The 26,419-nt window shown below is 36.3% G+C and overlaps 1 protein-coding gene across 3 annotated transcripts in view; it reads left to right on the plus strand.

Moving 5' to 3' along the window:
* Positions 1-2,322: 2,322 nt before the first annotated feature.
* The window catches only part of zip (myosin heavy chain 10), a 92,028-nt gene continuing 67,931 nt past the window's right edge, over positions 2,323-26,419 (plus strand). For all 3 annotated transcript variants that reach the window (XM_028176504.2, XM_028176507.2, XM_089734183.1), the window contains exon 1: positions 2,323-3,118. In XM_028176504.2, coding sequence (XP_028032305.2) covers positions 2,774-3,118 — 345 coding nt within the window. In that variant the 5' untranslated portion in view covers positions 2,323-2,773. The remainder of the gene's footprint in view (positions 3,119-26,419) is intronic.

A 26,419-nucleotide genomic window follows, 5' to 3' on the forward strand; every position in this document is an offset into this window, starting at 1 on the left:
TACCGTATGCTCCATGGGGAGTGCTCTAAGGAATTGTTTGAGATGATACCACACCTCGTTTTTACCATCGCACCGCCCGCCACCAGAAAAGAGTTCATCCATACTACATGGAACCACTGCATTCATAGTGCGTTTCCAGATATCTTTTTTCCCACGTACCATCCGGCTTTGAAATGAGCTCCCCTACACGGTGCTTCCCAAGCATTAAACGGTAGGCAGCGGCTCGGCCTTGCCTCTGGTATTGCTGACGCCCATGGGCGACGGTAACCACTTACCATCAGGTGGGCCGTATGCTCGTTTGCCTACAAGCACAATAAAAAAAAAACGCTCTTCCACATACCATCCCACAAGCTCAATACGAAGGGTAACGATTAGGTTAATTACACTTCTTAATTACATAAATAATTAAATGAATTAAATATCTACTTCAGTTCCTTCCATAGATATTTAATCTTCCTTCTACCCATTTAAATTTCAATTAGTTTGCTGGATCTGGAACTGAAACTAGCTTGGTTTCCAAAAGTACCGTACAATGGGGTAAATAGGGACAAAATCGACCTTCAGATTGAATTTTAAAATAGTTCCAATTAAATAGTCACTGCTCAACCAAAGAAATAAGTTGAGTCTTGAACGTACCTAGGTGATAAAAACCGTTACATTATTTTAATTATTCATTTTAAAGAAATAATCGGTAAAATAATGGCCGTCCCAATTTACCCAGCGTCCGGGGTAAATTGACACGGTTAAGGGTTAAATTGGGATATTTGTAAGGGTTGTCAACTCGCAGTACTGCGATATATAGGTAGGTGCCATATAATTATTTATATGGACCGAAATGATGAATACAATCCATAATTTAAGCACAATACACAACATAGTGTAAATTAAGCTGGTTTCTATTCCGAAGCGATGTGACGTGAATGATAATCAACAATACAATGATCAAAAAAAGTATGTGCAAGTTGTATTTTAGAAAATTATTATTTAATTTCCTTAAAAATCACAACTCTGAAACAAAATCATAAAATAGAATAAAAAATAGAAAACAAAAGGACTGGAAATGCATTAATACAATTTTATTTAATCAACATTTTCAAAATGATCTTTGAGCAAGAGTAAGATATCAGGTGAATAAGATAAAAAAACAACTTTATCTGATTACTGCCAATAATAACAAAAATAAAAGAAATTCTTTCTAAGCTAAATAACTAAACTCAATTAATTCACTCACTCATAATTGGATATCTCGGATTTTTTATTAATGTTACATTTAAAATCTGAGGCCTGTTTTTATTTGTGTGTGTTCGTTGTGAATGTTAACAAAATCATGATTCGACGCGTGAATAGATTATGAAATAACAAAAGTTTTGATTCGTTTGAGTTCTTTTAACTTTTAATTTTTTTTATTGCTATAAAGAACATACGACCGGGCAGATATTACAAGGTAAATGTCGCAAAAAAAAGTAATTATATATATACTTTTCTTTTACCTATAATACTTACATAAACTAACTGATAAACACATTAACCTTCTTTACATCACGCAATTAAGTGATAGTATAGGCTAAAAAATCTATTATAAGATATCAGTGACAACCCTAACAAGCCATCCCTATTTTGTCTTTTGGCGTTCCAATTTTGTGTTTTCTCGTCCCTAATTTTTCCAGTCTCGTTCCAAATTACCCTACAAACGTCCCAATTTTCCCCAAAAAGAAAGGAAAAAATATAAATTTTTTATTTTGTCGAAATATTGTATTTAAAATAAGAATATTGCAACTTACCGTTTGTTGTGGTATTTCCAGGTGTATTAAAAACTTATATAAACTGTGATCTTATTGAAAAAACAACGATAATATTACTTTTTTTAAAAGTTCTTTAAGCTGTTTTAAAATGTACTTTTCAACCACTATTTTCAATTTAATTTGACGAATTTTTGGGACCAACTTAACTCATATGTAGTACTTCCATAGTTAACTTGGTTTTTCTTCTATACATTGATAAATATTAACATAAACAAAATTAGGTAGATTCCGTGCTACAGGTACTTTGAGAATCTTCCGCAGGTTTGTCCCAATTTACCCCAGGATCCCAATTTACCCCATGTCATGGTAATTTGTGTATCCGAGCTAGGTAAATGAATATTAGCAAATTTGAACGCACCTCAAAAATTGATGAAACATGTTTTTTCCACTTTCGAGACCAAGAATTTGACAGCTGTTTTGACGGCAGCTCGTTATTGGTCCTTCGCTTCGAAATATTGACTCATTGCGAAAACCGGCCAATAACAGAATCTGAATGACAACATTCATCACGAAATTTCGGAAAAGGGAAACAAACTATAACGACAAAGAGGTGTCGGCAACACGTCGTGTACTTACTTTAAATTGTTTTCATCCTAAAAGAAGAAATACTTCTTATTACGCTTGACTCGAACACGTACTCTTATTCAATTTAGTAAATAAAGTAATCGGTAATTACTATAAAAATCGAATACGTTTAATATTCGGAATAAAATTCGACGAATCTCAACGTGAATTCGGGCGTCGACCGGTCATCCCTCCTACCCGTAACCGTCGTCGATTCCTTCGGCTACAATCGTCATTTTGTAGTTATCAGAGCCGTGCGCGGCCACGGGTATAGAACGTAGAAGAACGCGCTTTTTGGTAACTTAAACACTGTGTTGTGAGGTGTGGTGTCGGTCGGGTTGACCGTGTATATGTTGTATATAGTGTCGGATTGCTGCAGTACGGGCCGCGAGTGATCGGGCGGCACGATGGTGGACATGGATAGAAACGACCCGGAGCTCCGGTATCTGTCGGTGGATAGAAACAGCTTCAATGATCCAGCTACGCAGGCGGAATGGACGCAGAAGAGGTTAGTTTGGGTGCCTCACGAGAACCAAGGATTCGTAGCGGCCGGAATCAAAGGAGAGCGAGGAGATGAAGTTGAAGTGGAGATAGCCGAGTCAGGAAAGCGGATGTTGGTGCCCATAGATGATATCCAGAAAATGAATCCACCAAAGTTCGATAAAGTGGAGGATATGGCTGAACTGACCTGCTTAAACGAGGCTTCTGTTCTGCACAACATAAAAGACAGATACTATTCTGGACTCATTTATGTAAGTACTAAAAAATTAAATTTATTTCAATGATAATATTTATATAACTTTGACATGATGCGGATAAATATTCTAATAGGATCTCCCATTATCTTAAAATGAAGCCAAATACCGAAACCAAATTACTTGACATTTAGTTCACTTGAAGCCTACAACGTTACAGCTGTTGTAAAAAATTTAAATTATTACATATCAAAAAAATGGTAAATGATAAAGTTAATTTAGTATGCTTTATCTAGGTCATGATGAGTCATAATCAAATCATTAATAATAAGTCACTGAAGTGTACAGTCATTCTATAAATTACTTTCCTTTTTTTTTTGTAATTTTTTCTTAATATATTTTTTTTATTCAGAAAAACAATTTAATAAGAGTTAATATAAATTAAGATTACAATATTCCTAACCTATAAATAAACCAATTTTAGTTTCACATACAGTCGATATAATATACTAATTATGCATTCTGTAATAAAGTCATTATGAAAATAAAATGGGGATGCTATTAAAAAATGCAATAACAAATTACTATTAGTCATTTATTATGCCACTAGCGACCCGCCCTCGCTTCGCTTCGGAAACATTAAAACACACATGAAACAAAAAAAAAAAAAAATAATTAAAAAAAGTAGCCTATGTTCATCAGGGACAATGTCGGCTTCTAATGGAAAAATAATTTTTCAAATCGGTCCAGTAGTTTCGGAGCCTATTCGAAACAAACAAACAAACAAATCTTTCCTCTTTATAATATTAGTATAGATAAATACTTGTTCATTATCATTAGTAATTTCAAGTGTGAAGAACTTGTAAATCAAACTGAAGGTAGCTCACATTTGCCTGAAAAGTATCACCTTTGCTACCAGATTCTATGTTGTGCAATGAACAAAAAAAAACCCTTACCTTTCCACAATAGCTTCAATTGAGCTTGAAAATTTTAATCTCAAGGAAATCTTAAATTTTTATAACTCATTTTAAGATAAAATACTGGTTGAGGTAAAACTAAGTCACCCATATATTACTATTAGAGAATGTCAATGCTCTAATAGTACCAATTATGTTGCATTGAAAGAAAAACAAAACTATTGTCAAAATGTATTCTTTTTGTCAAACAATTAAGAAATTGCACCTTAAAAATTTTTAAGTAACCACACAACATTAAATGCCACAATCATGATTGTGTGTCGACTCATCCTTAAAGTGTATCACATATTTTATCTTATCACACAACTCATGTTGTTATATTTTTTCTTACAATCCTTATGTGTATGTTTATTTCTAATTCTTAGTAATAACACTACTTACAGTATTTTCTGAGGATTTTGAGAGTAGTACGCCTGATTAGAATTAAAAATACTTAAGCGGTATAAAAATCTATCTATTAACAAAAACTGTAGAGAATATCTAAAATTATGAAAACATTTTGAGAAAATCAAAATTGGATGCTAGGGCATGTTATGAACATAAAGAGGTACCACCAATTTCTTTGATTGTAACAGAAAACATTATGAGTTTTGAAATGTGGTACAGCGGTTGATAAATATATATATGTAAGATTTTAACATCTTAGGAGAATGGTGGCACATTGTGGTTGAATACAATATAGACTAAATTCAACAGCCCAAGAAATAATGGCAATAATAATAATCCCAAGGAATACTACTACAGGACTCTCTACTACTCTTTGTTGACCGGTAGAAAATGCTTCAGCCGGCCACTGTATTTTTCTTCACAAAATTATATAAATAATGATTAAGATCTTCATTTTAAAATCAAGTCTTAAACTGTAACCAAAATACAGATAGCATAGCTTTGTATTAGTCTCAGAATACCATTATAAACTCTTAAAGATCTTGGCTATATGGCGACAGCATAAGGTTACAGAATCACAAGACTATAAAGTTAATGGTAATTATATCTTTGGAAATACGGGAATAAGCCAGGCTATAATATATATACAGCTCTAAAAATAGAATAAAATAAACCAAAAGCCAAGCAGATTAGTTAAGTTTTTGAAGATGACGTATGTGAACAAGATAATACAACTGACCATCCGATGCTAAGCTATGAATGTTTCTTTTTTGGTCAATTTCAATGGCATTAGTATTTTACCCACACAATTTTCGAAAACAAAATACTGAGAGGTTCAGATTGGATACAGAGAAGAGCGTTCTCCCTCTCACTCCATGTCGCCTGCTTATGTAGTATGCTGCACTCGCAGAAGTCGAGAATAGCCCTCCACGATTCGTCGCAGATAAGCATCGCAATCAGGAGACTTGACAGAGATAAGTCGCATCCGTAGTGTTGGTGCTTTATCGGGTCTGAGCTGATCCAAGAGCTGCTGCTAGTTTCTGAAGCATTCATACACGAGCAGCACCTGCACTACTGCACTGGACTCAGTAGTCTTATAACACAAGAGTCAACCTGTTTATTAACAGCAGAGATTAACTGTTAACTAGTGGTAGGACCTCTTGTGAGTCCGCGCGGGTAGGTACCACCTCCCTGCCTATTTCTGCCGTGAAGCAGTAATGCGTTTCGGTTTGAAGGGTGGGGCAGCCGTTGTAACTATATTGACATATTAGAACTTATATCTCAAGGTGGCATTTACATTGTAGATGTCCATGAGCTTCATTAACCACTGGGTCTGCGGAGGGATTTCGGTTCCCTCTGTATTTTGTACCGCATGTTTCATGGGGAGTGTTCTGAGGAATTGTTCGAGATGATACCAACGTCTCGTTTTTACCATAGCACCGCCCGCCACCGGAGTAGAGTTCATCCATACTACCTGGAGCCACTGCGGTCATCCACAGTGCGTTTCCAGATATCTTTTTTGCCACGTACCATCCGGCTATGGAATGAGCTCCCCTCCACGGTGTTTCCCGAGCGCTATGACATGTCCTTCTTCAAACGAGGCTTGTGGAGAGTATTAAGCGGTAGGCAGCGGCTTGGCTCTGCCCCAGGCATTGCTGAAGTCCATGGGCGACGGTAACCACTCACCATCAGGTGGGCCGTATGCTCGTCTGCCTAGAAAGGCAATAAAAAAAAAAAAAAGGTGGGCTGTGAGCTCGTCCAACCATCTAAGCAATAAAAAAAAATTAAAAAAAAAGTGAATACCTACCTAAGGTTTGTAACATTGCGATAATATCGTATAGAATTTAACCATAGTATTACCAATGCTGACCGGCCATCGACAGCGATCATCAGGTTCCCCGCTAATGGTGCTCTCTATTGTTATGTTAATGAAAGGATTTCATGCGTCATTCTGAACTTACATAGATTAATACGTTGCCTTACCTATGTACGGACTTTGATTGTCGATTTTGCGGTCATTTTTTTTGGGTGAGTGAGGTTTCACCTTTGTGTCAGAGACCCAGGATGCACAGGCGAACTCCAGCGCTCGAGTAGGATCGGCGGGTTTGCTAAAAACTGCTCGAGCACTCCAGTGGAAACCGGATAGCCCAAACGCGGCTGCTTCGCAAGCGCATCTACCACTTTTCACCTAATTACGAGTTATATCCTGCAAATCGAAAAGCATCGCTGCTTTCTTGTAGGAATATACTCAAAACTACTGATAAGTACTAGTAAGTAATACTAAAGCACACGGGCACAACAGTCCGAAAACCTAAAAAATACCTACCTAAAAGACCCTACTTTCGAGCAAAGTACTCCGTACCAAACTGGTATACAATAGAATCGATATTTTTGTTGTAATAGTATTATGTGCGTGAGCAAAAGGCTAACGATGTATCCGTACATTTAATAGGTTCGTCGAAATAATAAACCGTGCGTCGCATATGGCCTTACAATGTATACTTTCGTGGACTACGAAATGGCATTCGACAGTGTTGAACTCACTCATAGTGTTGTACAAACCGGCAACTCAATGTTTGGCATGAATCTATAAGATCGAATCCGGGAAGATAGTAGCCAGATCTGAAATGGAGTTGGTCTGAACAATTAGCAAGACGAAACCAGAACAGATGTAGTAGGATGGAATGATGGCTGAGATTAAGTTGTAGTTGACGTGGTGAGAATGGCGGGCGATCGAACATGATGGCATAAAAAATACTGGTGGTATTTTACTAGTGGTAGGATATCTTGTGAGTCCGCACGGTTAGGCACCACCACCCTGCCTATTTCTGCAGCGAAACAGTAATGCGTTTCGGTTTGAAGGGGGGGCAGCCACTTGTACACTTGTACTGTAAAAAATGAGACCTTAGAACTTATGTCTCGAGGTGGTTAGCGGCATTTAAGTTGTAGATGTCTATAGGCTCCGGTTACCACTTTAACACCAGGTCGTCCTACCATAAAGTTTATAAAAAAATACAAAAAGGCTCAAGATGATGATGAATGTATACTTGTAATATATATGCATTTATTCTTTCTTTTTATTAATAACTTTTTATTGATAAATAGACGTTCGTAACTGTAGACTGCGACATTTACATAAGGTATAAACTGGCCGTTTCAATAAATTCTTACCGTTACCTTACTTCGATAACCTGATAAAAATATAAATAAAAATAATAAATAACAGCATGAAACGTGAGTTCGTGTCCTCGCACGATTCCTTACAAAAATAATAACAAATTACCGTTAGTTACCATTAAAAACACTTTCCCTACAACTGTACATATTTAAACCCATTTAAAAAAACATCCAATTAATATGAAATATTCAGCGAATTAACAATTATTCACCGTCGAATATTACATTGATGACATCATTGAGGTCGTGGTTGAATACACGATGTTTTCCTTAAAGCCTCAATGTACACCACCTTTGGATGGGGTCAAGCGAAACGTATTCAATCAAATTTTAATATTATTATTGTTGAAGTATTTAACATTAGACGATCCCTAAAAGGTCAAAAATCATTTTCGTGCTTGGCGAGCTTACTTAAAATGCCCCTGGTATTTCTTTCATAAACTGAGTGTAACGATGCTAGCGCCTCGCTTGGTGAATAGGGGAAACTATTACATTTCAGGGACGTCTTCTTTCAACTATTTTAATCAGCTTAGAGCGACGCAATCGATCGTGGGGTGTTGTATTATATTTTTTCTATCACCTATCAAATGATTATCTAGGTATCTTTGGGGGTCAGCAATTCCAGTCGACGCCATATATCACAGATGTCTTGAATCATTACTTCGACTTAGGAAAAACTTGTCAATGGTGACGTGAATGAAAAAATAGAAAATTGAAATTTCCTAAAGATATCAGTAATAAGTGTAAGAACCGTGATCGCAATGGTTTTGTTCTCTTCGGATCTTCTCAGCGGGCTGCTATTCCGATCCGGTAGTAGATTCATTCGCGAAGCAATTGCTCTTGAGTTGTTATGTCTCCTTCGGAGGCGCTCGGGCAATTGTTAGCAAATCCCACCCCCCCTGGCTGAGCCTATGCTCGCCCACCTGTCTTGGTGAAACTGGAAAGGCCTCCGGGCCACCAGTACTCTTTCAATCATAAAAAAGGTTTTGTTCTACTCGAAACCCTTAGAAAACACTTCATCATTACCTATTTACCGCACATATTGCCAAGTACATTCGCCATGATGGTTTTCGCTAGATGCCCATGATAAGATCCACTTATAAAGAAAACTTTTCAAACAAGTCATTGGTTGAACTTAAACTATCGTTTAGAAAATAGATTATCCTTGACCCGAACGTCTGTGGATCATTTTAGAAATATATTCCTTCTTTTTTTAAACATTTCATAGACTTTTCAGGAACCGTAAGCCTATTGAACTGGTCAGCGTAATTTGGTGATTTGTTTTAGTAAGAACTTGCAATTCGTTAAGGTGGGTCGTTGTACCGTCTGCCCTTAGTCATAATATCAAATTAAATCAGGTCTAACCTTTTTTATATGAAAGTATTTTATAAGTTTGTGCGAGTTAACTGTTTCTTTCCCGCTTAACCTCGTCCATTTAAGCATGCCTATCTTCACTCGTTCATGTTTACAACAATGGTGTGCTCAGGTCGTTTGTTCGTTTTTTGGCCACGCATATTGTGAGCTGTGCTGTGCGCCTCCCCGGAGCTCGGCTGCCATTAGTGGATGTTACGTATACGTCACGTTGAAATGTTGCATTGTATTCAGGAATATTTGAGACGGTATAACGTAATCAGTAACTGCCACTCAATCAACTGTTAGCACCATATCCATGTTCAGCAGTAGACTTCTTGCAGTTGTTTGTTAGGCGATAACGAACATTCTCTGAGGGATTGTTCGAGATGATACCAACGTCTCGTTTTTACCATCGCACCGCTCGCCACCGGAGTAGAGTTCATCCATACTACCTGGAGCCGCTGCGGTCATCCACAGTGCGTTTCCAGAGGTCTTTTTTGCCACGCACCATCCGGCATGGAATGAGCTCCCCTCCAGGGTGTTTCCCGAGCGCTATGACGTGTCCTTCTTCAAAAGAGGCTTGTGGAGAGTATTAAGCGGTAGGCAGCGGCTTGGCTCTGCCCCTGGCATTGCTGAAGTGCATGGGCGACGGTAACCACTCAACACCAGACGGGCCGTATGCTCGTCTGCCTACAAGGGCAATAAAAAAAAAGAACATTTTTTAATTCCATTTGAGGCACAAACGCTGGATGGTAAGCAGTTACCGTCATTCATGGACGTCATCACACCGCCGAGCTGCTGGCTACTGTTAAACATTTGCTGATTTACTTGTATTGACGGTGCGCCATTCTATACCGCTATCCATCTTTTTATAGATATTTCAGTGAGTAGTATGTGAAAGGAGAATTAGGCGTATAATATTTAAGCCCGCAAAAGGCGGCTAATTCTTTAGTTTACTTCGTGAATTGTAATTTTCATGGCAATACGTAGCATAGCTAATAACGTGTTATATATATAAATCTGGTAGTGTGGTAAATAAACGGTGCACCATTTTAGGAACTTACAAGAATGTTTTTTTTTTATTGCCCTTGTAGGCAGACGAGCATACGGCCCACCTGATGTTGAGTGGTTACCGTCGCCCATGGACTTCAGCAATGCCAGGGGCAGAGCCAAGCCGCTGCCTACCGCTTAATACTCTCCACATGTATCCTCCAATGTACATATGTACTTAGAATTTGTGAAGTATTTAAAGACTGTTGACCTCAGTGAGGGATTCGGGCGCCGGATTTGTGACTCTTATCGAGGATTATGAGCTAAGTGACGTTGTTCATAAGACTCGAAGTAAATCCACTTAGCTGTTCCTAACTTTGCTTTTTGCATCACAGACTGTTGGCTTGCCATGAATAAAAACGGATTTAATTGATAATTAGACTTAACATGAAATTTTACGTTACGCCCTCCAAACAAAAAAGAACCAGTTACACTGAAAATATACTTTTTTTGTTTTTTTTTATTGCCTTTGTAGGCAGACGAGCATACGGTCCACCTGATGGTGAGTGGTTACCGTCGCTCATGGACGTCAGCAATGCCAGAGGCAGAGTCAAGCCGCTGCCTACCGTTTAACACTCTCCACAAGCCTATTCAGCCAAGTTCTATTGTCAGTCAGCGGCGACAATTTGGAAAGGCCTACGTCCAACAGTGGACTGCTATAGGCTCATGGTGATGATGAACGCAATTAACGCAATAGCATTTAAATAGAAAACCGATACCCATGATTTAATAAACTGAAAACAAGGATGTGTCAGTAATATAACGTGGCTGAGGAAAAAAATATACATCGTGGTTTAATTAGTGTATTTAAACGAAAATTTAATTTGTATTTGCAACCTACGATTATACCATGTACTATATACATATACATATATTTCCTTAAACATTGCAGCTATAATTATTTATTTTTGTAAACTGTGTCGTGTATTTAACACTTTTGTTCAAACGGTACACAAGTTATGTTATTCAATAAATATCATGATACATGTTTAATGATTTCAGGCTCTTCGATTCTCTTCTCTCTTTTCTTCTTGCTCCTACTGTTCTCTGTCTTAACTGTTAATAAAGTATAGAAAAAAATGCTGCAGAGTTAAATTAATTTAATTTTCTTGATTAAACATAGGCTAATTGTACCAGGCTAGCATAAATCTGAGCAGATTGATTATATATGTAATCGTGTGTACGTAAGAAACCGACCAATTGTTGTGGACGTCCGTTATCGTTATTAGTTTAAACGCAGAAGTATTGTTGAAAGTTGTCCGGTTTAATTCGAACGTTTGGCCGAAGCGGTTGTGCTCGAGATGAATGTCAAGGTGAGGCGCGCCGTCGGCCGAAACGGCCGCAGCGGGCATTGACCCGGTGCGCGGGGCGGAGGGAGGGGCCCACGCGAATAATACAGTACGTTATACCTCCACAGATGGTCTAACATCCTGGTACTTGAAACGAACGTGACTACTAGTCCTTTTCACTCTCGAATGCTTTTACAATGCGTTCTTCGGTTATTCTTATATGTATTTATGTTGCTTTTGTACAACTCGCGCAGCTAAATCTCTTCTTTAGCGTTGTCTTTTTGTCATATTGCATACAAGAAATACGGTTGCAGCGAAACCAATAAGTCATACACCCATAACTGCATTACAGTGGTTGTTTTATGGTCAATAGTCATATTGTAAGAAAATATACGACAAAACTCTTGTCTGACTATCTATCTATGCTCCAAAAATAATAATCATTATAACAAAGTATAACTGCTCACTGAAATACCAAAAGAAATAGAGATTTGCAAAACTTTTAAAGATCATAAAATTAAGTGCATTAGCTAATTTAGAGGGCAACGACCTCTAAGTTATGGGAAGTTGTAAATAATTTGCATAGATTTATTTGGAATGTGAGCTCCATTAGAAAATTTAAAGTTATTAAACTTATACAAATTTAAAAAAAAGTTTGAATATGGATGATCGAATGGGGAGCGCTGCCAGTATCCGCGGAACCTTGCCTAAAGGGAATCCCTTTAATAATCTAGTCTAGTTATTATATTATATTTTTTTAAAGGTTTTTCAGTTTTAGTTTTATTGTTATATTTTTTTTTCCTGTATGAATAAATAAAGAGGTAATTCATAGCCTACTTTACGCTAAGTGGTTACTAGATCTCATAGGCACTACAGCTTAAGTGCTGCTGACCATATTGAGACATTACTAAGTCCCAGTTGTATTAGAGTTACGGCTGTGGCACAAATGAGCAAGATGGTGAATTATACCTACCTCTACGGTCGCTCAAAATAGGCTCAGCGCAATTAGACCTCTAATATTTTATTATAATATGTGTATTTATTTTAATTATGTATTTTGTATGTTCTCTCACGATCACATTATTTCCTCTCGAGCAACCGCACGTAGGTATCTTGTTTATCTATTGATAAGCTATATTATCTTCGAAGCACGGACATGTATATGCATTAAATAACACGGGTGGCGTTATTATCAGAGATCCTGTAATTAAATTAATGCATATTCTATTTACGTCACGACAGATGCTTGTGATCAAAAAAAGTATAGATTTAACGTTTCCTTGACTGTGGCTGTAGCGAGAAATGTATGACGATTCACGTAAAATCAAATAGATTTTTTAATGAAATAGAGAGAGAGAGAGAGATAGAGAGAGAAAGAGAGAGAGAATACACTTTATTGCACACCAACACAATTTACATTTAAAAAAAACATTCCCTAAAATAGCCCTCTTTTAATTCATTATAATTTTAACTTTACCTTTGTATCATCTGGGAATGTTGGACTGTTCCCTCGCCATTTATAAACTAAACTGATACCAAAAGCAAGATGACATTCGACGCTCCTCAATATTTCCCATTGGTAAAGTCATCACGATTTTGTATCGTTTTTGCTAAAATGATAACCTTGCATGTAGCTCTTAAATTACATAGTTTCGCCACCCTTTCTGCAACCAGGATATTCAATCTACCGCATATTTTTCACCGAGCTTTGCATTAAAGTCGACGAGCTTTCAGGCCACCCCTCGCAGACGAGACTGGGGTGCGCTCAGACGTATGTAGGGCTGACGACGTTGATTAGTTTTGTGGCTTACATGGCTAGATCCAAGCCATTTTGTAGGGTTACGGGGCTTATGAATTCTAGATAACGTAAACATGAGATATGTGTAGCGCATAGCTATTGTTATCGTAATCGGTTACTCTTTGCAGAGCGGTCGTGGTCATGTGGAATCCTAGTTTATTAAAGCCTTGACAGCTGTTTTTGATAGTTCGCGAACTGCGAACTGAGGCTTGGCGCACGCACTCGTTATGTGGGGTTTTGGTAAGGATTTTCACCTGTTCAGTCCAGCGCATGGGGCCTCGTTCACGAGATCTTTTACCATTTGACCATTGACCCTACCCTGAACAACAAATTTCTCGATAGACTCTGCTGACCGTCGCGATACGTGTCCCAAAATATCGGAGAATCCTGGATTGAACTGTTAACGACAATCTTAGAGAGATATTAAGTTCTTTTAGGATCGAGACTTTGGTGCGCTGCTCAGTCCAAGATATACAGAGCACAAGATATTTGATAGATGCCTGAATTTCGCTAAAAACATTTAAAGATTAATTTGCATGGGAATAAATGCTGAACAATAAAATTCGGACCGAAAATTATATCCAATGTACGTTTCACATATGGCGTCTATTTCAAAGCCTTTCCTAGTATCCACTCGTTTCTGTACATTATTAATATCGAGTGTACAAAGAGAATGTTCTGGTTTTAATAATCATGATGTGGACTGATATGAAGAAGACTGAATGCTAGTGTATTATAATGATTGTGATTATTATTGATTTTACGTCCTCCATCTTTTTAAATGATATACACGAATTTATGTAAACTTTTAATTTTTTGTTAGTCCATTTGAAGTTCAATAGAATTTTTTTTTTCTATAACTGGAAAGGATCAGACGTGGCCCGACTGAAGCTAACAGAACCCTGGCAAGAGGAGGGATTAGTTATAGCGATTCTCCCATCCATAGAACCTCAAAAGGCAGGCACGTTTCTTTACAGAGAAATATTGTGTGGTAGGAATATGAGGGATCACAGCATTACTCAGATTGAATTAAAGGGATTTAAGTGTGGATATATTAAGGACTTAAATTTAAATATATTTGAAAAATGTACGTGTGTGTGGATACATGAAAATCAAAGCAAATTTAATGATGGATTACGCGAATTAAGTCAGAAAGAGTAATATGAGTGAGTCGATTACCGTATTATTGTACTTTCTTTGGCTTTCGCGACGTGTAGACAAAATTAAAGCTTCTTTTATGGTTTAAAACTCGTTTATTTACGATGTTTCGATTATGTCATGGTATTTGTGGTGACAGACGACTTTATTATTATATGCTGTATGCTGCACATTAATCCAATCTAAGATTAACTTTTTTGCTTTCAAAGACTTAGTAGTAGATCCAATCGTGGTTGTCGTAGACCTGAATGGTGTCGATTGTTATTGAACAATAAAACTTGCATAAGCCGAAGAACAGCGCTTTTTAAAGTTTTTCTCCAAATCCCGTTTTCGGGTGTGATCAAAAGCTTTCACGTAGAATTGTCTAAAAGTCGCGCCTACACTTTCTAAGCTTTCAGAACTGCAAAACAAAAAATGAGGCACTCCTATTTAGGGTAACAGACGCCACCCTTCCATTAATTTCTAGATTTTACGAGCCTCTGTCTAGACGTAATGAAAACATGGGGGAAGTTTACCGTTGCGACTGAGCTTACAATGTTTGATGGTGTTTTATTTTGAAGCTGCAGTATGCAGTGTTTTACGTCATATCAGCAACGGTCAGACATGCCAATAACAACTTTAGTGCATTATTAACAGCCTACAAGAAGCAATAGTCCATTTGCGCACAGTCTCTAAATTGCCACTAGTTGATCGAGCCACAACATAAGTGATAATATGTTTGTAGTTAAATAATTAATAATTTAAAATTAACACACAAATAAATTTTGTGGATTGAAACAAGGATAATTATTACACACAAATATTATACGCAAAATAACGTATTCCAATTGAAGTGGACGTTTGGCGATGATTGTTACATTGCCAACAAAACAGCACGTACATATTATGTGTTTGTAAAGCTGATTTATTTCGGGAATGATTATGATGTAATAATTATTCGCGAAATGCTGACGGTAGGTAATTTCTATTTATGCTAGCTATTGTGTGATTTTGCGTTGTCCCAATCAACAACTAATGACGTATACAAAACCAGACCTTTAGTCATTATCTGCATTGCAGCTGCTGCATCCTATTAAAATAAATAAAACATATTTAAAACAGTATTTTATCTGCATTGCAATGAAACTATTGTGTCCTTGGAAGCATTAAAGATTTTATATAATACACCTTCCATATCCAATAGTCTGAAGCTAGGATTTAGCCCAGTGTTACGTGTGCCGGAAACATGTAATACACGAGACAAGAATATATAATAAGAACATTAACATGAAATCTCCAAACGCTTGAAGGAGGTTACACGTGATGCTAAGGCTGGCTGGTACTTTGCACAGAGAGTGAGTCTGGCTGCCCAACGAGGCAACGTAGCCAGTATCTTGGGAACTATACCTTCTTCAGGCGCATTGGAAAATTTGTTCTACTGTGTGCGTTGATTTATGTTAAATTATTTTGATTTTACTGGTGGTAGGACCTCTTGTGAGTCCGCGCGGGTGGGTACCACCGCCCTGCCTGTTTCTGCCGTAAAGCAGTAATGCGTTTCGGTTTGAAGGGTGGGGCAGCCGTTGTAACTATACTGAGATCTTAGAACTTATATCTCAAGGTGGGTGGCGCATTTACATTGTAGATGTCTATGGGCTCCAGTAACCACTTAACACCAGGTGGGCTGTGAGCTCGTCCACCCATCTAAGCAATAAATTAAAAAAAAATGTTATATTGTAAAATTATAAATTTATGTAATAAAAAAACTAAAAAAAAAAGAACATTAGATATTTTTGTCTAAGATATTGACTTGTAGAGGGAATCTAACTCAGAACTTGTGGAATAGTAAACAGAGTCACCACTTGACCAACGAAGCGGTATTAACGTTGTTGACATTGATAATGATTTGGTTGAAATCTCTTACTCGCGACGAAAGCAAACTGATAAAAGCCTGTCAGAAATTAGTTTTTTTTTAGTAGATACATGAGCAAGTTCTCCCACTGAGCGTATTTTTGTTCGGTCGGCTGTGGTGTTTTTATTGCTGTAAGGAAGCAGAGTAACCCATGGTGTATCCCGGTGGTGTGCCCAAGACACCAGGTCTGACGCACAAGTAAACGAATCGACACATCATTGCGGAAATATAAGCATATTAAAAATTATTCAGCATTTAGAGAGAATGTTCTGCTGATCTCATTATCTTCCTGTATTACTCTGTGCAGACATTTTGGAAACACAATCTGTAGTCAAATCACCTGTTCTCTTCTTTCCTTTTGACTTTGAGATGATTTTATTGTCTTCTTTCCAAAACGGGAATTCCAATATTGGAATCATATAATAGTAGTTACTTATTTGCAATTTTTTTCCGATTTACCTTCCAAATATTGATAGTCGGATTGTATGTTTTAACACGACCAATGAGTACTTTCGCTGATCAAAGGCAGACCCTAAAAGTGTAGCGATTCTGCACCATAAACATCTGGAATTCAAACGACAAAAGATTAATTCATTTAATTATCTCATCGACTCTGAAGATGGTTTTAGTAATTGCAAACGTCCTTAGTTCCATGCAAATTCGTTGCGGGAGACTTGTCAAGTACCAACACTCATTTTGTTTTGGAAAATGAGTCTTAACTTCTACACAATTGGAATTATGTTTGTTCGTTTTATTTTGTGCCTGTTATCTGTGTGTTGAATTGTGTGCGAATTAATTGCAGCTTTATATTGCCCGACTGCGTCAAAGATAAAGTAGGACTATGTTTTTGCAGTGGACAGAGATTTCTATATATATTTTTTAATTTAAGTCAGCAGTTGGTGATTTGCGTTTCTAAAGTCATGTCTATTGAATCCCACAGAAAAATAATGACATAAATTTTGCTGTAGTTGCAATTGTAATGAAATAATAGTCTAGCAATTATGGACGCTATACATATTGCTACGACTTTAATTAGGTAGGACCCTGATACAAAAGAGAGCTGTTCGGATTGTCGATAATCCCATTCTTAAGGATCGTTTGGAACCTCTGGTTCTACGGAGGGACCTCGGTTCCCTCTGTATTTTGTACCGTATGTTCCATGAAGAGTGCTCTGAGGAATTATTTGAAATGATTCCATCATCTCGTTTCTACCATCCCACCACCCGCCACCGGAGTAGAGTTCATCCATACTACCTGTAGCCACTGCGTTCATCCACAGTGCGTTTCCAGAGATATTTTTTTTCACGTACCATCCGGCTTTGAAATGAGCTCCCCTCCACGGTGTTTCCCGAGCGCTATGACGTGTCCTTCTTCAAACGAGACTTGTGGAGAGTATTAAATCGTAGGCAGCGGCTTGTCTTTGCTTCCTGGTATTGCTGACGTCCATTAGCGACATCAACAGAAGCGGCATCCTCTAGAGCAGTCTAGAATCTAAATGATCTGCCCCTTTCAAGGCAAATGTAGCATAAAGTATATTGGTTGTTGTTTTATTGAAAGGTTTATGAATGCCGTATCTGTTAATTAAGAATTGTGAGCAAAACCAAGGACCTTGGTTCCTCTTAAAGCAGACGCATGATAAAGCGAAAAGGTCATATGTAAAAGATACAAAATGTACCTTATGGCTTACAGTATAAGCTCCTCAGTCCATATGGCTTGTATAAGACAGTTTTTACAGCAGCGATTTAGCGCTAATATTGTATTGTCACGAGATATTGGGTTTGCTAATTGAACAGATTTTTTTTTTATATTCGTAGAAATTGTTATCATGTTTTTAAGAATTACTGCGTCTAGTGTAAGTAGTTGGATTTCGTTTTCGTAACGAGTCTAGATATTGTTACTATACTAAATTAATAATAATGGACGTGAAAGGATTTTTATTGGCCTTTTATAGTAAACTATCGAGCAAAGAGGGCTATAGGCCACATTGCAAATGACACATAACGTCATTGAAAGCGACCAAAACTGCAGCCTAACTTGACCCATATATGGTTTTAATTGTATCCATTCGTCAAATTATTACCGAAATAAATTTCTTAGATGTTAAATTGTAAGTCCTAAGAAAATGTACTTAAGTTTAATTATAAAAAAAACAAAAAATGATTATGTCCCGTTCTATCCATAAAAGGCGGACCACGACATTCGTATTTCAAATACAAAATGTATGTTTAGCGAAATGCTGTACTAAAAATTCGTAATGAAATATGTGAATTACCGTTGTAATCCAAGCCACAATTAAATATGGTCACACATTCTGATATGTGACCATATGTAGTCACGATCTATAGAACTGACTAGCATACCGTTTGTGGATTTGTATGATGCATTAGTGAACGTTGAAAAAAACTGCACAGGTGCCTGATTACGATCTATTGTGCATATGACAACTGAAACGGAGGAAAAAGATCCGAAAAGGATAATGATTCTCGTATTCTTCCTTGCTTGGAAATGTTTCGGAGGTCCACCACCTGGTTTTATCGATTATTAAGTATTTTCAATTACCTAAATGGGCATAATATGAATTAATAAAAAACTAATCATCGTAATAAATCGCGCAAACGTATCCGAGATTATTGTAAAATATTATTTTCTTTCTACTTTATTAATAACACAGTTTCGCGTTTATTATGTTCATTTAATCGAAGCGTCCGTGGCGTAATGGGTCAGGTACCAAGCGTTATAACCCATTAAAAACCAGAGGCCTGTGAGTTACGCGTAATAATAATAAAATCTAACGTTTATATGGTACAGTTTCATGGTTATCGGAATACTATAGAGTCCTTTATCATGTCCACTATACACGCAAATCTTATATATAAAAATGAATTGCTGTTCGTTAGTCTCGCTAAAACTCGAGAACGGCTGGACCGATTTGGCTAATTTTGGTCTTGAATTATTTGTGGAAGTCCAGAGAAGGTTTAAAAGGTAGATAAATATGAAATTGCTCGGAATTAAATGAAAATAACAATTTTGTTTTTCCTTTGATGTGTCCCCCCTGTCGGACGGATTCCTTTTGTTTGTTTTAAGTTTATTTATACAAAAGTTTAGGTCTTTTATTTATCGATTGAGGCACTACGGAGTCACCTAGTCTATACTAATATATAAATCTACAGTGGTTTTTACGGATGTTCCGTTATAACTACTGAACCATGCATCCTTGAAACTTGGTATCCATGTAAAAAATACATGTACTTCATAGATAGGCTAATATTTATATGAATGTTGGACTCCCTACACCAGTTGCGGGGGCGTTCATGATGAGAATCTTTGCGGGAGTGAGAATTTTAAATGCCTAGCGAAGCGGGCGGGTACAGCTAGTCTCTAATAAAATTACTAAAAAGTCTTAAAAAAAACACCTTTTTAAAAACATATAGTGTGTGTATTTAACTAGTCTGTTTTTTATCGAACAATGAGAGAGGGTACAGCTAGTCTCTAATAAAATTACTAAAAAGTCTTAAAAAAAACACCTTTTTGAAAACATATACAGCGTGTGTATTTAACTAGTCTGTTTTTTATCGAACAATGAGAGAGGGTACAGCTAGTCTCTAATAAAATTACTAAAAAGTCTTAAAAAAAAACACCCTTTTAAAACATATACAGTGTGTGTATTTAACTGTGTAGTTTGTTTTTCATCGAACAATGCTGCACTGAAACGATTGCTTTACATAACCCTGTAGTTACCATAAACGGTGTGTCAGAACCGGCATGCAGACCTTCGTGAAGTGGGTCGGCGTGCCATCTGGTCGGCCGGGACCAGAACGAAGCAACTACACAGTTTCGTAATACTCACCGTAACGAGAATGTCGGTTTAAGCTGTTAAATACTCGTATTGTTGGCAATTTCTTTTTTTTAAATACCCTGTGCGCCCACCGTAGTGTCATACACACATTCTTGCGAGAGGTGAAAGGTTATTTGTTTTAATGGACATTTTTACAACTTTACAGGAATACCGTTTAAAGTTTAAAATTTGGAAAAATATATCGTAACAATAAAAGTTCTTTAGCTATTTGAAAGGAGTAAACTTAATTGAAGTTTTTTATTGCTTAGATGGGTGGACGAGCTTACAGCCCACTTGGTGTTAAGTGGTTACTGGAGTCCATAGACATCTACGACGTAAATGCGCCATCCACTTTGAGATATTAGCGATAGGCAGCGGCTTGGCTCTGCCCTTGGCATTGCTGAAGTCCATGGGCGACGGTAACCACTCATCATCAGGTGGGCTGTATGCTCGTCTGCCTACAAAGGCAATAAAAAAAAAAAGATATAAGTTCTAAGGTCTCATGTATAGTTACAACGGCTGCCCCACCCTTCAAACCGAAACGCATTACTGCTTCACGGCAGAAATGGGCAGGGTGGTGGTACCTAACCGCGCGGACTCACAAGAGTTCGTGCCACCAGTAAAAACATCGAACTGTTGATGCTCAAATAAAACGCACCTTTAATTTCAAAGATAAATATGGCATATTGAGCGAAATGTTGCTTAAACCAGATAGCCTTTCATTGCTCGATTAATTCTGTTCGGTAATATCTACAATGGCAGGATATTTTTTGTTCTACATTATGGTTCTGCTGCTATAGTATAGTTAGCGTCACTATTGTACGGTTAATCCACTCCTGTGTTCCTAAAGGAAGGCTTTGGAAACTAAGTAATGTTTTTTTCGAAGTCGTGTGCTAATTGTGTTTGATTGATGTCTGGCCAAAAAATAGAGTCGTCGTGGCCTTACAGGATAATGCGGCCGTGCTTAAATCTCGTAGGCAATACCATTTGAACATTTGTTCATGCGGCTTTTAACAATATAGATATAACATTATGTAACAAACGTCCAACTCAGTAATCACTGGATTGGTGGTTTATTTTACACTTTCACGGATACCAGTATCCTGTCGAAATTAATTATGGCCGCTATAACCCATATTTCTTGACCTTCTTCATACATATCTATCTCTGGTGGTAGGACCTCTTGGGAGTCCGCACGGGTAGGCACCACCACCCCGCCTACTTCCGCCGTGGAGCAGTAATGCGTTTCGGTTCGAAGGGTGGGGTAGCCGTTGTAACTATACTGAGACTTTAGAACTTATATATCAAGATGGATGGCGCATTTACGTTGTGAATGTCTATGGGCTCCAGTAACCAATTAACATCAGCTGGGCTGTGAGCTCGTTAATCAATCTAAGCAATAAAAAAAAAAACGTGAAACTAATTCCATTCCACATGCGACTACTGAACTCTTAAATCGATACGTTTCAAGGAAAAATCGAATGAATCGAATACGCCATATGTTCGTAATGACTATATCTCAGCTGCGTTAGGTTTAGACTAAATGGCTAATAGCTATGACGGTGTCACAAGAACGAATCTCTATAAACGCAATCACGAGATTAAATATCTGAATTTATAACTGAGCTACCGTAAGCGTTTTCGACGTTGTCTTCTTCAGCTTGTGATTACTCTGTTGCTGCCTTATCTGCTATAATGTTGATTTAGGTGTTGTAGGTCTCTTCATATGCACTCCATTTTAAGTTGCAAGTTATTAAGATTTTCGGTTTCTTGTCTTACGCATCAAGTCCTTACCAGCTATTTTGTCTAGGTCGTCGTTGTCAAACATTTGCTATATGCACTCTTTGGAGATCTCGGTATTTGGACTATTATATTGACTAACGTTTCTAACACCTTTCGAAACAGAACGCATTACTGGCCTATGTATACTTCTATACTAATATTATAAAGAGGAAAGATTTGTTTGTTTGTTTGTTTCGAATAGGCTCCGAAACTACTGGACCGATTTGAAAAATTCTTTTTCCATTAGAAGCCGACATTGTCCCTGATGAACATAGGCATTTTTTTTTTTTTTTTTTTTTTCGTTTCATTTGTGTTTTAATGTTTCCGAAGCGAAGCGAGGGCGGGTCGCTAGTCAAAAATAAAGTTATGTAGATATTTCTACTTTTAAAATTTCATGAAAAACGCCCTTGTGAAAAATTTATACGAAAATGAATCTAAATCTTGAGATTTTAGTGATTATAGTCGAATTTAGATCATGAAACGATCGCTACCAAATATTTATTTTCTATTTCTTAAGTACAAGAGAATATTGTCAGTGCTATATGACCTTTATAGGTAAACCTACCTACAGGGTAGCTACTGATCGTTATAATCAAGAATGTTACTAACGTAAGTATTAAAAAACTTGGATATCTCACTAATCGTATTGAGTTGTTAATGTATTCACAGTTTACGTGAATGCCATAACTAATACACAGAATACACCATCGCGATAAACAGGATGTGTAATCTTCAGGGTTTTATACGCAGAGATGAGATTATAATAATTTAATGTACTATTTGAAATTCAATAGATTAATTCTAGGGTCAGCAGACTAAAGCACATAAGTCAAAAAACTCTACTTTACAGGAATTAAAAAAAACTATTTAGAATCTTATACATTAACAAACTTAATAATGTTTATTTGAATTATATAAGTCTATAACACTAACTTATTATTAAAATTAAATATTTTAATGTAAATGTGATTATTTAATAATTAGATGACTTAAGTTATAAGGAACACAATAATAGTATGAGTTAAGTGAAAAAGATCAACAATTAAGATATATATTATAATAATATAAGTCATAAATATAAATAACAACTCAATGTTTAATTAAAATTCTTCTTCTTCATCGAGTTCTAAAATATTCGGATCAGTATTTCGTAAAGTTTCCAACGTGGGAAGACTTATGTAAAATTCATGGAAAATATCTAGTATTAAAGGGAGCAGCGAAATTAAATAATTTTTTTTCTCGATGGATATGGGTAATGGCTGTATAGATATTATATCATCAGTTTGAGCACCCCCTATGGATGATCTCCTTTTCATAGCAACTGTCTTTATAAAATTGTTACTTTCATCTAACGGTTTCATTAAACATTCTCGGCAGACAGGTTCACGTTTACCATGCACAGTAAAAAAGTATTTTTATGTCTTCATTCTAAGCTTTTGCTTTTCAGGTTCTATAGCTCGTATTCTTTGCTTAGATTTATCTTGAATTTCCATTAAAGACGTCAAGTATGCAGATCTTTTTACATATGACCCCATTTGCCAATATTCTGTAAATATGGCATGCCTATCAGCTAATGGTATACGTTCTTTACATTTCATTCTGCAAACAGGTAACTCTTTCAAATTCAAAATCATTTATTTCAACTTAGATGTCAGTGTAACACACTTGTTGAATGTCAAAATATAAATAACAATGTTATCTCTACCACCGGTTCCAAAAAAAGTCACAGTCTTGAGAAGAACCGGCGAAACAAACTCAGCAGGCTTTTTTTTTGTTTTTTCTCAAAAAAATTTTTTTTTCATACTGCGATCTGATATACATTTTCCTTTTAAAGTTTTGTATGCCTGTCCTAAGTTACGTTTTATTTTTTCTCTTTTTATAGTACGCATACTCTTTTTTGGAGACACATTAGGATTCATTGAAATTTCATCACAAGTACTTGAACTTGATGTGATTAGAAGTCTCGGTAATTCATAACATGGATCTCGTACAAAATCATCACTAGAGAAGTCAAGTACAGAATAGTATGTTAAACTACTGACTTGACCTGATGATGTAGACGGTATAGGATCGTCTACTACTAGGTTCTCTGTGTTCAAAATCGACTGTTGATTTACATTTTCTAAAAAAGGACAAGACAATTATCTATTTATAATGATATAATATTAATATAATTACGTAATTTGCAAATCATAATTTTGAAGATATGTGAAAATATGCCTTCATTGCTTTCCAAATGAGTGGATAACGCCATATCAACTAATTTCTTGCCTCTTTGAATATTTATCTTAAATAATTAAAGTACTTAAGCACTCACACACAACTAACTAACACAACTAACCAACAAACTGTGCACAATCGACAACATTAGTCAATTAAAACCACTTACCGAAGTATTGTTTACGTTATAAATATTTTTAAGTAACCACTTTCTCTAAAGAAATGTTACATTTTGATGTTCTTTATAACATAAGTCAGACTTTTTACGTTAATAACTTTGTACTTATGGTGTTCCTTAGAACATAAGTCCAGTTATGTTTTTTAGTTCGTTTGATTATATTAGGATTTGATAAGGTTGATACAGAACGCCGCTTGAATACGCCATGAAATACTTGAGTTTGATTTATGTGCTTTAGTCAGATTGTGTGTTGAGCAAAATGTAAAGCGATGATGTAATAAAAAATAAATTGAAAATTTTGACTTATGTGCTTTAGTCTGCCGACCCTAGAATTGTTCATCATCATTCTCCTGCCCTTCTCCCAGTCATCTAGGGTCAGCGCAACATATTTTCTCCTTCCGTACTCTTCTATCATATACGATTTCTTCGCTCACTCCCCTCTTACACATATAGTTTAATTTGTTGTAAATAATAAAGTTTTATTATTGCAATTAGCTTATTAAGTAAGTGCGATATAGGCGAATTGGAGAGACATATGTTCAGCAGTGAACAATGGATAGGCTGAGATGGGGATGACAATGATGATGATAATGATGATATACGCGATTATTACGACATATGTCCATGCATAAAATGATTTGATTTTAAAGCTTTTTACTAATCGTGAATATGAGGCATGGGAATTCGTAAATTAACACTAAACTTAAGTTCCAAAATAAGTTCTTGTAAGCTGAATTTTCTCGCTCGTTAATTAAAAAAAATATCGATTTGATTATTCAATGCAAACATTTCTTCCTGGAAAAGAGAAGGAAAAATAATAGAAGTAAAGAGTGAACATAATTTATTATATAAATAATTGAAGGATTGTCTTATAGTTTGATAACAGTTATCTTACAGTTACGTCTAAATGTGTAAATTTTACAAAGGTATGAGAATAGTCAACTTAAGCTGTACTGATAGGTTTACTGTTAAGAACGGCTCTTCGGGGGTCATGGGGAAGTGTGCAGTGATAACAATTGACTCGAGAGGTTAATCTGCTAATAGGCAGCAGACAATAGGTGGCCAGCAGCATGACTCTACCCTTGGCATTGCTGAAGTCCATAGACGACGGTAACCACTCACCATCAGGTGGGCCGTATGCTCGTCTGCCTACAAGGGTAATAATACAAACAAAAAAAGGTATCAATCGATATCAGTATATGATTATTAATAGTCGTCTAGATTATGATGTGAAGTCTCTTGTTTTGACTTGACTGTTTTATCTCGAGTGACTTCAAATGTCCCAATTTGATTTCTAGTTTAATATCCTCTTTAATTTCTGTCTCTGTATTATAAACGAAGACTTACCCATCCTAAGGAAGTCAAAGAGCTGGTCAACTTGCGCTTAAGATGTGTGCGTGTCATGCCTTCTATTATTAGTGGGAAATAGAAGGAATAAAAGAGTAAAGCAATTAAAATTTAAATGATTCGAATCTCGTTTGTAACTTAGTGACGTTTTTATTATTATTAATTTCTATTTTCTTTTAATCCTCAGTAATAATTAAACAAAAAAGAAAAATAATTATTAGAACATCATTAAAAAACATAGTCTTCTAATATTTTTTCTAGTAAGTATTCTTGATGCCAAATGATTTATTTTAAACTAATAATATTTTTTTTATCTTCCAGGTAAGTTACCATTGCCGTTCGATACACGAGGTTTTATAGAGAGGTATTTAGCGAGTAAATTTACTCTTTAACTCATTATTGTTATTAAGATATGGAAGCGTAAACTACAGATTCGTGGATCAATGAATCATTGGCTCGCTGATGGGTTTTTTTAAAGGTTTATTGTGCCCAATATATCTGTATGACACGTCATCTGCTTACAAATACTTTTTTTATAACGCGATATCATATGTGGTTCCTATATAATATATATGTTAGATTTTTAAACATTGTTCTTCTTGTTGTTCATTAAAGAAAAAAATCGAAACGTTCTAAACTGTTAGCAGTGTCAAATACGGTCGTTCGTCTTATGAATAGTGTTTGTTATTTTGGTAAATCAATACAGGAATATGTTAAAAAAATTCCTATTGTTCCTGTCCAAAAATGGATGGAGACGAAATAAGTACTAGTTCAAGGGTCGATCGAATATTAGGTACCAATCCTGCTTATTTCTAGCGCGATGTGATCTGGAGTGGTTACATGTGACGACTATCAGTTGCGGTAACTATTTAGAACTAAAATCATGCGCGTGTGTTCGTACGTAAAAAAAACTCGCACG

The sequence above is a fragment of the Bombyx mandarina genome, chromosome 17 (genome assembly GCF_030267445.1).
Source record: "Bombyx mandarina strain Sakado chromosome 17, ASM3026744v2".
NCBI lineage: Eukaryota > Metazoa > Arthropoda > Insecta > Lepidoptera > Bombycidae > Bombyx > Bombyx mandarina.